This window comes from Schistocerca cancellata, chromosome 8 (genome assembly GCF_023864275.1).
Source record: "Schistocerca cancellata isolate TAMUIC-IGC-003103 chromosome 8, iqSchCanc2.1, whole genome shotgun sequence".
NCBI classification, from domain to species: Eukaryota; Metazoa; Arthropoda; class Insecta; order Orthoptera; family Acrididae; genus Schistocerca; species Schistocerca cancellata.
In genome coordinates this window covers 428,088,831-428,102,888 of record NC_064633.1, presented here as the reverse complement: position 1 = coordinate 428,102,888, position 14,058 = coordinate 428,088,831, and the positions used below count along the sequence as shown (strand labels likewise).

The 14,058-nt window shown below is 44.0% G+C and overlaps 1 protein-coding gene across 1 annotated transcript in view; it reads right to left on the bottom strand.

Moving 5' to 3' along the window:
- Positions 1-9,218, bottom strand: part of LOC126094695 (myrosinase 1-like) — a 96,119-nt gene extending 86,901 nt beyond the window's left edge. The window contains exons 1-3 of the mRNA XM_049909220.1: positions 9,041-9,218; positions 2,170-2,303; positions 81-215 (exon numbers count right to left, since the gene is read on the bottom strand). Of these exons, the coding sequence (XP_049765177.1) occupies positions 81-215; positions 2,170-2,303; positions 9,041-9,203 (432 nt within the window). The 5' untranslated portion in view covers positions 9,204-9,218. The remainder of the gene's footprint in view (positions 1-80; positions 216-2,169; positions 2,304-9,040) is intronic.
- Between the last annotated feature and the right edge of the window lie 4,840 nt (positions 9,219-14,058).

Genomic DNA, 14,058 nt, shown 5'->3' with positions numbered 1-14,058 from the left:
CATGTTTGATTGTACTACTGGATGGAGAAATAGATGGACGTTATATCTCTGCTGTGAGACAAATAAATGAGTCGACTTACCATTGGATCTATACCGTTCTCCAGTAGTAGGTTGATGAGGTTATTGTAGTAGTCGATGCCCGCTTGGTTGATCACGTCCAGGTCCCCAGTCGGCAGAACACGCGACCACGAGACGGAGAAACGGTAAGCTGTGGCCTATAACACAGGCAGAATTAGGCAGCTATGCAACGTTCTTAAACACAAATAACATCTCCTATACACATTTGTAAACATTCATGTCTTAGTAATACAGTGTTCAGCACTTTTCGGTGGTATACAACAAAATGTCTTTCAATAAAGCCAAAATTTGGAAATTTGTGATAAAGTCTTGTGGGACCAAACTACGGAGATCATCGGTCCCTAAGCTTACAGACTACTTAATCTAACTTAAACTAACTTACACTAAGGACAACATCCACAGCCACGCCCGAAGGAAGATTCAAACCTCCGACGGGGGGAGCCGCGCAGACCGTGACAACAGGCGATAAAGCTGAGAAGCATAATATAGAGAAGAAACAACAAAAGCTCCGTTCACCAAATAGCTCGTGATATTTAAACGCTAGGTGAAAGGATATCAATGATATGTCTAGTTGATGGCGTTGCTAGTCTTAGGAAAAGTGAGTAAGAGTTATTGGATGCCCCGGAAAGTAAACAACGACCGGAAGAGTGGTGTGTTGATGCCCTGACCTTTCTTAGCACATCTGTCTAACGTCATAGGGGAGAAGATTAGACGGCAGGCGGTAGGCATCGGCATCTATTGCTCACTGAACGATAGTGCGGTTCTGTGTCGAGTGACTCCCTGAATTCAAGGAATTCTAAGTCAACCCTGAACGTATGGATGTCGTGGACGAGCAGACAGAGGTAATTTAAGTAAGATTCTGTGAGTTGAATCGAACAGATTTTTATAGAGAAGACTTATATTCTCTCTAATTGACGTAATACATGAGCATATAATTTTAAGAGACAGATCATTCCTCTCAATTGTTTAGGAATTCTCCAGAGAATTTAATTATTGGCATGAATTTCACTGAAAATTTATCACGTATTTCAAATGTATCTAGCATCATGCTGCAAAGTTCCACAAACCGAAACCTGTTCTCAGGTTCACTCCAGGAAAATAAATTTATTTACGTAAAAATAAAATATTTAGTATAACACATTCTTAAATCACGCTAAGGAATATAAAATAGTTTCATTTAGCCTTATACAGAATCCAAAGTCAGTTACAGATAATCCTGAAAATTTGTAATAGCTGTAACAAACTTGTACGATTTACAACAAAAAAGGTTTGGTGGATGTCATACATCTTTGATGCATGAATACTCACCCCATAACTGTATATTACTGCGTGTGTCCCACGTTTTTCCTTATTAATTTCATATGTATTGTTATTGCTATTAAAAATTCACAACAATAAATTTTGAAGATTAACAATTTCAGGTTAGGAATCTGTATGGAGCTAGGAGAATATATTTTATACATTTTAGTCCAGTTCAAAAAGAGTTACAATACAATTTGTTTTTATTTAAATAATTACTTTCTTCTCTTCAGTCCTGTCTCTGGAAACATTTTGATGAGCATATATATATATATATATATATATATATATATATATGCACCCGCAGCCTCACGCGCGTATGCACACGGCACATACATTGCTCACATCTCTTCCTCCTCCAGTCTCTCTCCATATCCGCAGCCGCGGCTGTCCACCCACACCACATAACGCCTGGAACGCATGCAAATACTATTCTCAAAACACACTGGTCCTGCAGGGCAACGTTCACACCCACTCCCAACCCCACCCGTGCCGAAAAATACGACAGGAGCGCGAATTAATATTGCAAAGTCATCCAGTTCTCAGCTACGTTAAAAAATTCAAGTCTCTAACTCAGCAGGAAACGAGGCTCAAATCAGTTATAATATTTGAACCGGATAGACGGACAAGAAAACAAACTAATAAAAAAGTGTTAAAATGAGACGATTGGTTCGGAAGATGCCAGATGAAGAAAATAAGAAGTGTTGCTTTCAAGAACATTACCAGGAGCTGTCGAACTCGTGTCAATTATATCATCTATTTTGTACCATTACGCAGAGCATTCAAACTTACCCCGATACCCTTGAGAGCCTCGACATCTTCAGCGTACTTATGGTACGAGTCGCAGGCTACGTCACCATTCTCGCCGTTGTGAGCGTACTCTGGATGCTCGTGGAACATGTGATCCCAGATGTTTTCGCCTTTCCCTTCAAAGAGAGGTAATTCCGTTAATAAAGTGGGACCAACAGTGCTGGAATAAATCTCTTTTACCATAGAATGTAGGCTGACTGCGACAGCTAGCACAGAAACACGAAGTCTCAAGCCACAGTTACAGACATCTAACAGTCCTTGACATAGTTAAATTTAATGTCGAGAAATGAATTTTAATGAAACATAGAGAGATCAGTGGTAATAGTAACAACAATGATCTTAAATTGTTTGACAGCTGGTTAGTAATAGTTACTTCCATAAAGTATGGCGGAGGTAGAGTCATGTGGGAACCAAGTACTTCCTGATGAGCGAAAACATTATGAGGTCAGCCCACCATGGGAGTGACCGTAGTTGTGGTCTCACGGTCCGGTAACTGAAGTATACTAGTAGGTTACAGGCGAATGGGAATCCTTGTTAGCAATCGCTCGGGGGTGGGGGAGGGGGGCGCAAAAGGCGAAATGCACTGACATGACAAAGGGCGGATTATTAATGGACCGTTGCGTGGGAACAACGACATCTGTAACGGTGAAGCCGCTCGGTTGTTCTCGGGGTACTGCCACGAGTATTTATGGAAAGAGCGTGGAGGACTGTGAAACCAGGAGTAGGAGTTGAGGTATTAGACGTCCTATGTAGAGGACGGAGACTTACCAGCTCAAGTAGGATAGGAGGCGATCCGTGGCGATGTCACGACAGAGTACAATACTGGAGCTGGCCGAAACATTTCGGAGCACCTTGTTTAGCAAACATAATTAAATTTGTGCCTCTGCAGCAGGGTCTCCCATTGACATCAGTATAAGTAGGTGGAGCAAGCGAACCTCAGGGTCAGGTAGAAAATTCCTTATCTCAGATTAGTGGAACTAGTTATCACAATTTGTTTTAAAAAGATTACCCATGACATATTTCAATAGTTTATATAATAAGTGAGTTACCATGCTAGAGAATTTTTATTTTCCCGTAAGTATATTAAGTGAACTCTTTCAGTCCTTCGTCTATTTCTTTTGGATTTATCCTATACCTACATGGGTTCGGGACGGTTATTATCCAGTGACACATTGTTATGGTTAGACGATGGCTGGATGCCCTTCCCATCGCCATCTCTTTACCCCCAGAGAAGTAATCTGTGCATTCAAACTGTCTGCAAGTTATCCCTCTGAATGAGTCAGAACGTTTTCGAAATGTTTTAGATTCGTGTAATTGAGGTGGGACTTGGGTACTAGCTGTGAATTCACCTAAGCGAATGTGGGAAACCGCCTGAAAACCATATCGAGGCTAGTCCACCCACAGGACTTTGTTATTAATGGTTCAAATGGCTCTGAGCACTATGAGACTTAACAGCTGAGGTCATCAGTCCCCTACAACTTAGAACTACTTATACCTAGCTAACCTAAGGATATCACACACATCCATGCCCGAGGCAGGATTCAAACCTGCGACCGTAACAGTCGCGCGGTTCCAGACTGTAGCGCCGAGAACCTCTCGGCCACTTCGGCCGGCCTTTGTTATTAATCTTCCAAAGTTCAAATGGGGCTGGCACGACTACAAGAAAATCAGAAGCGGCACGCTAACACCGAGGTTGGGTAATTAGAATAATTTAACTACTGTTTGGTTATGTGACCAGATGACATCGACAGTTCTGATTTAAGTCTACACAGGATTGTCGAGAAATTGACTGTCGATCCTGTCGCCTGGTTGTTTCAGGATACTTGTTGTAGAGGCGAATGACTGCTCGAAGCGTGCACCTCGCCACGGAAGCAGGCTGATGGCAGCGATTTTAAGCTATGGGGAACATTAATCCGGCCTTCCATGGGACATTTTCCAGTAATCAAAGGCACCAGCATAACTGCCGACAACGTAAACAGTGTTGTGGACTGTGCATCCCTTCATAATTGATGTTTTACGTGACGAAGATAATATTTTCCAGCAGCATAAGTATCCATGTCAGAAGACCTGAATCATCCTACAGAGATTTTGAGGAATATGATACCTACTGAACACATTCTAATGTCTCAGTCACCTACTTCGCCTTATCTGAATCCGATGGAATACCTCTACAATACTCTCTGGCACCACCTACATGCACTATCCGTAATTTACAGCAACTACGTGATCTGTGAGTACATACCTGGAGCCACATCCGTCTGGAAATCTGCGAAGGACTTGTCTAATAGGCCACTTGCACTACTGGCAAAACTGGTACCAATTATCTCCTTTGCCACTAGACTTTTTTATCCTCTATTTTTATTCGTCTCACTACCATTTCATTTTGATGGAAACGTAAAATTTTTACAACCACTTTCGAACATATATTTTCATTTCTGTAATGTTTATGTTCCTTTCCATTGATCATTGTCCTCTCCTATTCGAAGATTTTTGAAAATTGTAGTTCTCTATCCAATTTAGATTTGTGTTCAGTGACGATAGAATTAGATGGCAGTAAGCGGCAGCAGCTATCACTGAAGGAAGGAAGGAAGGTAGGTAGTAAGTAAGGAAGGAAGTAAGGAAGATTGGGTTTAATATCTCGTCTATATCGAGGTGATAGGAGAAGGGGTACAAGCTCGGATTGTGTCAGGGATGGGAAAGGAATTCGGTAGTGCTCTTTAACAGGAACCATTCAAGCATTTGCCTATAGCTATTTACGGAAATCACTGAAAATCTAAATTTGGATGGCCGAATGCGGATTCGAATATTCATCCTCCCGAATACGAGTCCTGTGTCCTAACCACTCCACCACCTCGCCCGGTACTATCGCTGAAGAAATCACAGGGCTGAAGTGCACGAAACCTTTTTATGATGAGTAAATTCTATTACGCTACTTCGGAAACAGGCCTATAACTAATGTAATCTCATAATGTACGGACCCATACGATCGTAATTATTAACTGACACAGAAATGTGATACGTAGCAGTACTAGTGGTTGTCGGTAGATGACTCATATCATTTATTCTTAATTTACTCTTTTATTCGAATTTTCGTGCTATGTGTGAAGAAGAGGACGTTGAATGCCTATTGGGATAAGGTAACGTACCCATGGAAACATGTAGTTACCCTTGGAGAGGTTCTCAGAAGACAGATTTGGGAGGTCCACAGGTCAATGGCCCAATGGGCTCCGGACTCTCGTTTGTAATGCCGCTTTTTCACACCAAAAGCACCACAGGCAAACACCGACAAGATCTCCCATGGAGTAAAGCTCCGAGGCGTGATTCCTTTCACAACCCAGATGTGGAATTGGAAGGAACGTTGTTGGAAGGAATGATGCTTTTAGTGAAATCCAAGAAGGCACTATAGTGTATAAAACGTAGGAAGCTCTGTTTTCTCCGGAAAGTGTCTGATGCCGTAGATGTTATCTTCAAAACGGGGTAGGAATACACAGTTTTGCAGCCCTTTGAAAGCTTGAGACGCCATTGGACGTTGTCTTCGCAGAAACCAAACGTTTACACAACATGAAAATTGCCAGGAATGGCTAATATGAATATAATAGAGATCAGACAGAAAAAATCGACTGTCCGCTGACAACCCACCTTATCGGACAGGCACAGGGTCGGAAAGAGAGTGAAACGCCTTACCTCAGTGTTAAATGGTGCGACGCACATTAATTGTTAATCACCTAAGAAACAAGGGAACAGGTGGTTCCTAAGAAACCTTTGTCCTGGTCAGGTCTTGGAAAATCCATAGCCGAACCAAGAGTAAAGAGGAGAAACGCGGAAATACGAGTTCTTCTTTTAGTGAACACTCGATACATAGTTATTTCTTCTTGTATGTTCTTTGGAAAGAGACTTCTTAGTACCTCTTTGTAGAGAGATGTCATCGTTTCATCTCTGACAATACTGACTGTCAGGATTCACTGCCTGAACAGATGAACTGAGGAACTTAGAGGGATCTCCGGCTGATTCGTTGGCGAGAGACCTTGATGTGCCGCCACTGACTGATTTAGCAGTCACTTCAGCCACCATCTACAATTTACCTTGATGAGATCGACCCGATTTGTAGGACGTTAAAGTCATTTTATACAATTTCATAACCACAGTCTACATTTTGATGACTCGCATTCAGATTCAGTGACCAGCTTACTCCCAGGTCCCACCACGGGTTCAGTGTGTTCCCTTGTTTAGTATTACCAGTCTTTTCTACATCACGCTAATCACGATACAGTTTCGCGACTGAAATTGTTTCTTTTAAGATGTTATTAGAATCTTAACCAAATCCTTTTATCAGATAGGCCAAGATTTTATTAGAATAATATGATCATTGCTCGGCAAATGTTTCCTTTAACGGAATAAACCGAATTAATTATGATTCTTGTTTCCTGTAATAGTCATTTTATTCTAAATTTTATTACTTCCGAGGGTGATTAATTAACTTGCCCACAACTTTATTTGGATATGTGCAGTCCATGTGAAGCTATTTATTGATGGCTTAGACCTACCAAAGTGAAGGAAAATGTATTACTACGTTCCATCTACTGTTCTAAACAGTCCAGACCATTCTGTTCAAAATGGTTCAAATGGTTCTGAGTACCATGGGACTTAAAATCTGAGGTCATCAGACCCCTAGAACTTAGAACTACTTAAACCTAACTAACCTAAGTACATCACACACATCCATGCCCGAGGCAGGATTCGAACCTGCTTCCGTAGCGGTAGCGCGGTTCTAGACTGAAGCGCCTAGAACCTCTCGGCCCCATCGGCCTGCTGACTTTTCAGTGACATTGAGGTCGGGTGACTTACCGGGAAAATGAAATAGGGTGCCTGAGTGTACAGATCTCTTGTCATCTTGGTAGACTCCTAAAGAAGATGTATAAAACCAAGTGCACAGTGGACTTTATATTCCATTTATCTGCTCCTGTAAATCATCCTTAGTTTCACATAGGGTAGCCATCTCTTGAGCGAGTCCTGTCAATGCTATCCACTAACCACGAATTTTAAGACACTAATTAACTTTTTGTTTCACCTCCCTCACTTCTTTCTCAATACATGGGGTTAACAGTCGAGGAGAGACTGCAACAGCCTTTTTAATCTAAGCACTTCGTTCCTGATTACCCATTCTCTTTATTCCCATTGTTTCTTATACAAATTGTAAATTTACCTCCTTCCCCCGTTTGATTCCCCTATGTTTGTACAAGTTTCCCTCCAGCTCATATCGTGCAATTCTTCTTCTAGGCATCTTCTTAAGTTATCTAAAGTCTTGTGTCATTATCAGCTGCAACACCTGAAACGCCTCTGGTATCTAAGTTCCGTAAGACCGAACTGATTTTCAAATGCCGGACTTTCAAATTTCTTCTCCATTCTACCAGAAGTTGAAAATACCGCTTCAGTTCTAAATTTCTTTTATTATCACGACCGTTTTCGGGCTCACATAAGGCCATCCTCAGGTTTCGCAACTGTGCTGTGGCCCCCTAGCGCCACGATGGACGTCCATTCTTCTGTATACTATTCTACAGCTTCGATTAGAGATGCAAAAAGTTAGTTATTTTTAAATATCGATTCCTTTTGAGATTTTTTAAATAGACTAATTCGATAAACTAGTTCAAATGAACCACTTACCTCCTTTTCATTCTCGAAGGACCAATAAATAAGAGGACTTAGAAAAACCCTTACACCAATTCTTCAGAAACAAAAATTCGTTCCTCACAAAAACTTAATGACTTTTAGAGACAACCCCAGTGCTCATATTTCCATGAACTTCTTCGGTAACTGACAGCTTCTCCGGAGTTATCTTGCTATTACCTATATTTATCTGACAGATTTCACCATTTTTGTAGATGTATGTTGCTTCTCCATTGAACTACCCACTGTGATAATCATTACTGCTTTACCTAAAGAAAGAAAGAACTTCAATGTCCCACTTTCTTATATGCTGATTCTTCGTGACAATTCTAATCTTCATGGTTACTTCTAGGCACGCCTTCCAATCCAATACCTGATCTCGGAATCTCTGTCTCATTACGATATAACCCACCTACCATTTTTCAGAATTTCTAAGTATTTTCCAAGGACACATCACCCTTTTGTGATTTTTGATTTTTGTTTTTCACAGTTTTTTAAATTTCTTCCTGTTGTTTGTCGCACAATTCAAGGAGCTTTACTCTCTCTCACTGCTGTCATTGAGACGATGATCTCCTTCAACTCTGCCTGTATTGTTCCGCTGCTATTATGTTCCAAACCAGCACGAATTTTAGGTTCTCTATCTCGTCATCATCTTCTTCTAATATTAGGATATATACCAGAACTATTTTTGTATTAATTCTGATGAGAACAATGCTATATCTGAACTGTTCATAGTAATTCATCCTTTTCCCGACCTCCTTACTCTAATCCTACTCCCAATATCTCGTTTTCTGCTCTTGTTGATACTATCCTATACCCGTCTGGCCTTATGCTTTTTTGTGAGCCTTCCGTTTCATTTCACTGACTCCAGCTACATCTTGTTTCGTTATAGGTATTTCCGTTTTCAGTTTCTCTACCTTCCCTTCCACTGTAAGTTCTACCATTTGTTGCTCCTCGACGTAGAATGTTATGCTTAAGTTGATCTTTAATCCTTTTCCCAAGATGACCTACATTTTCAGTTCCATCCAGGAGACCCGAACGGGGGATTAATACTGAATGTTTTGACACTACTATATCTTTTCAGTTTGAAGCCAGATTTTATTCTACATAGAATATAAAAGCTACACTCCTGAGCGTCTTAGTGAAACGCTTGCATAGCTGACCCGCTTCCCTACTTCTCTTGACTCACCATCCTCATTCCAGGCTCCCTCTATCTGGTAGGCGGCGCTGGCAGCTCCCAGCAGGAAACCATCCGGGAACTGGTTGACAGCTCCGCTGTTGGCAGCAGCAGCCGCCGTCGCCGCAGCCGATGCCGCCAGCACCCACAAGACGGTCGCAGCGTACCGCACCATGGCTGCCTACTTGGCGTCTCTACGAAAACCCCTCTGAAAGCCTCAAAACATTCTGTTCATTATCTGTTAAAAGCCTAAAAGGCATTATGTTCGACAAGTGTACCACTTATCTTTCTAAATGTATCTGGTGGAAGATAATCTGCACATTAGCACTCGCTATTACTGTCTTGATAGAGCAACACCGATACAGCTCGCCGATACATCCAGTTTTTGTTATATTACGCTCACCTTTGTTGTAAGAGTAATATCAATGACAGCGATTATCATGGCAATTTGATCAATAGCTCAGATGACAATAGTAATGAGCTAACAGCTTCTCTCCAAAAACACATACAAGAGACGAAAGATTTCTTATCATAATTACTTGATGTGGCACAATGGATTGGGCATGTCTCAGAGTAGGACCCCGTTTCGGCTACTTGCTTGTCCCGAATCTGGAGGCATGTGAACTACATATTAACGTGGAATCTGAACCACGTGTCGTTCATGGAGAGTATTCAGTCAAAATTATGGAGAATTTCATGGCCAGTAGTTGTGTTGCTGGTTGGATTTTGTCTCAGGTTCATCAGACGGCGTTTGTTTAAAGAATTTTCTGACGTTGATGAGCACAAGTGACTAGCTTCGTCAAAGGTTCACCCTCTTCTTCTGATGACCGACTGGAGTCGATCCCGCGGTCAAAGATAATACATACCTGCCTCGCTTACTCCAGAGGGCTTTTGCTTGGTCATTACAGCTGTGGGTCTGCCCTTTTTACCAGCAACGGTCGATCACTGCAGCACGAGAATGCCAAAACCAGTTAACTTGAGGCATTCTGTTTTAAGATGTTTGCGAATTCGTGTATTTGTCCTGGGCAAGCGGGCATGGTAGCTCTTCTCCACAGCGATAACCTGCATGTCAGAGGAGATCTCAAAGCTATCACGTCCATTTATTCAGGGAAGAAATAGAAGTTCTGATGACAGCAGTTTTATGAAAAAGACTTAATGCAACTGAGTCCTGGATTACCGTAGTTCAGCGAACTACCGTTGCAGGTTACAAGCGGAAAACTACAGTGGTAGCGGTAAGGGAATTGTGTTAAAGCACAGGTACATATTCGTACAATCCCTGCTGCGCGTTCGACTCTTCTGTTGCATCACCAACACAGTGCCAGCCACTCATACATGAAACGTCAGGAAAATCATTAAACAAACGCCTGCCAGGTTCTGGTAGCCTTAGAGTCGGTGGAGCTTGGTCCAAACCCGGAAGGGGGAGGTTCCTGTTCCAACAGTAGAGACGCAGCGTTCCCAACACTCCTGCTTCTTAATGAGGAGGCGAAACTGTGATCGAAGCCATGTGAAGGGAATAGGGTTCTCCAGGGAATGGTGGCGCTTATGGCGTTGGAGGGCCCGCCTACAGTCTCTAATGGCTGCAGTGATTTCAGGCAACCACCGAAGCACTGACTTCCGCCGGGGACAACCGCAAGAACGAGGGATTGTTGGTTCAGCTGCGGCAACAATGGTGTTAGTGACGACATGGATCACTTCATCAATAGTGGCGTGCAACGGATATTCTGTGTTGGTAAAAGATATGAAAGTGTTCCAGTCAGCCTCAGGAAGAACCCACCTGGGCTTGCGTCGAGATGAGGGATGCTGCGGTAGGGACAGGAAAAGTGGAAAGTGGTCACTACCACACAAGTCGTCATGTGCTCTCCAGTGGATGGATGGGAGAAGCCCAGGACTGCAAACCGACCGATCAATGGCCCAATATGTTTCATGTGCCACACTGAAATGTCTGGTGGCTCCTGTATTTAGGAGGCAGAGGTTTAGGTATGTTAGAAGGTCCTCAACATCTTTGCCACGGCCATTAATCTTGATTCCACCCCACAAAGTGTTTTGTGCGTTAAAATCACCCAGAAGGAGGAAAGGTGGGGGGAGTTGCGAAATGAGAGCAGCCAAAACGTCGGGTGGTGCTTTACCATCTGGAGGGAAGTAGATGTTACAGATGGTAATTTCCCATGTTGTCCTCACCCTGACAGCCACAACTTCTAAAGGTGTTTGAAGGGGCACAGGTTCACTACATACAGAGGTAAGGACGAAAATACATACTCCACCTGACAGTCTGTCACATACAGGACGGTTTTTGTGCTACACCCATTAGCCATGAAGGGTAGGGTTCCGCATTGCGGGAAACCATGTCTCTTGAAGGACAATGCAAAAAGCGGGTTCAATGCTTAAAAGTTGACAAAACTCAGCCAGGTGGGAGAAAAAAAAACGCCGCAGTTCCACTGGGTAATGACGCTGTCTGTCGTCTGGGGTGGTATGCAGTGACCAAGGAGGCAAATTAGGCCTCAGCGGCGCCTGTCGCCACCAGTTGAGTGTTCGCATCCAGTACCATGGCATACGAGGCGTCAGCGAGAGCTAGATCCTCAGGGGGCGCCAGAATCTCCTCTTTGTCTTCGAACTTAGAGCCGTGGGGGAGATCTGGTGTAGGGATTACGTTTCTTGGCGGACTTTTTCTTTGAAGATTTGCCCTCTCGCCACTCCTTAGTGGCTTGCTGTGAGGGCTTCTCAGAAGTAGCTTCAGGGACAGAGGAAGACCGTGAAGCCTTTCGAGCAGCAGCCAGTGGCTTAAAGAGCCACTGGCTGATGTCCAATGGGGGGACCGTAGAAGGTAGCATCCCAAGTGACCCCATCCGCTGAAGAGAAGCCAGAGGAGGCCATTGCTTCTCTGGCTGGGGGTAGGGGACCGATGTGCCTGGCATTTGGGGGGGGGGGGGTGATGCTGCCAAAGAAGAAGTTCTGGGAACAACAGAAGATGTGCCCCCAGCAAACTGGACGAGGGAGGGAGATGGGCGTCCCAGAGGGCAAACTGGAGCAACCTTAGAGGAGGGGTATAACGCCTTCATCGATGGCAACGCTGTCGCGGCGGCAGAATATGAAGATAGCATGGGAATAGGGTTTAGTCGTTCATTTTTAATTTAGTTTCATGGTATGACAGCCTGTCCAGGGTCTTGTACTCCATAATTTTACGCTCGTTTTGAAGTTCTGGGCAGTTCGGCGAGCAGGAGGAGTGATACTGTCCACAGTTCACACAGGTAGGAGGAGGCGCACATGGAGTATTCTGATGCAGCGAACGGCCGCATTTTTTACATGTGGCATTGGAAGGGCACCGGGAGGACATGTGCCCGAATTTCCAACATTTAAAGCACTGCATAGATGGAGGGACTGGGTTGAGGATGCCGTCTGAATCAAAACCGATCCACTGCGCATTTTGGATAGTGCCGTCATTTCCCCAAACTTATCTTCCATGTGCTCAACTAAAAACAGAGGCTTCGTGTCGAAAAAGGAGTACCCATCAGCTCTACTGCAAACTAAGTAACGTGTCGAATATGGATCCTGTCGCTCTGAAGCCCTACATTCCTCCCAATGTGTAGCTAGGGAGGGAAACGATTTGGGGTTATACTTCTGCACATAAGTGAGCCCTCGAACACTTAAAGACTGAGGGCGGCTGGCCACCAGCAAGCAAAGATGTTCCACGCTTTATTGCATGTCAGCCCTGATGCCACCTACTCTGACCAAGGGCCCTCCCCACGGGCGGCACCCAGCCACAGAAAGAGCCACCTGGCAGGATGGCCATTGCCGGGAGTCCCGATGCCCCAGGGAGATAGACATCTACTCCTTGGCATTTATGGGGAGTTAACGACTCAAGCATCAGCAGAGCAATCTCTGTGTAGCCACGGGGCTACAACCAACAGAGTACTTGGCGGCCCCACCACAACGCACTGGCTACCACGCTCGATATCAGGTGCAAAGAAGTCCATTGTCGACGTCGGCGCAGAAAGCGACACAATATAGTGGATGGCGGAAACTGCACACAGGAATGTATCCTCGCTCAAGAGATGGAGAGTGAGCGGGACTGCAATGCGACGACGAGAAAGTGGGCTAAAGATTTCAATGCGCGATGGACACGATGCATGCGCCCTTCCCCAATTGGCTCGCTGTTCGAAAAAATTTGGAAGTATTGACGTCAAACCCTACAGGGGACCATCACATAAAGGCCAAAACGTGTAAGACTCCATTTAGGCACCTCTTGCAACAGGCAGGAATACCGCAAGCCTATTCTTACCCCGGAACCCGCAGGAGGTAAAGAAATCTGAAATGATCTGAAACAGCTGCAGTATTTTCACTGCTGCCCCGGTTCTGTGTGTTTTCAAAATGACTGTGTACAGCAGCGAAAACTATCAGGCGGCAATTGACGCGAGTTGTTACAAAGTGAGCAATCACTTTTTGACACTCCTTCCACTATCACCTCGATTACGATCCGTCTGCCTTGGATCACCAAGCCTCCACTTCTCTTCCGATTCCCAGTTCTTTAGAGCAAGATGCTGTGCCACTCCGTTAGTCGTCATTGGGACATGTTTGACGCACTGGAATCACTTACAACACCAGACCACCGTGTTATACGACAGTGAATTAGCTATAACTCGCACTAACTTAACATCGGTTGTGGCAGGAAACGGATTACCACACTCTACTTTATAAATATGCTGCACCGTTTCGTTTTGTCCTTTCTACCAGCGTGCTAGGTTACTGTGACATGTTAATTTCAAAGTATACCCAAGTGCAGAAATCTATCGACAAAAAAACAAAAAAATAATTACATTAATTTATCGATGTAATAGCTAAAACCTTATGACTAGACCCTAAGTCATTCTTCTGTCTTCCACCTCCACAGCTAAGTGGTCCGGGCGCCAGAATGCCATGTGAGGCGTTTGGGTTCGAGTCACAACCAGGTCAGAGAAATTCTCCACTCGGGGACGGGACGGTGTTTTGTCTTCATCACCATTGCATCTTCACACACAAGTCACCAAAGTGGCCTC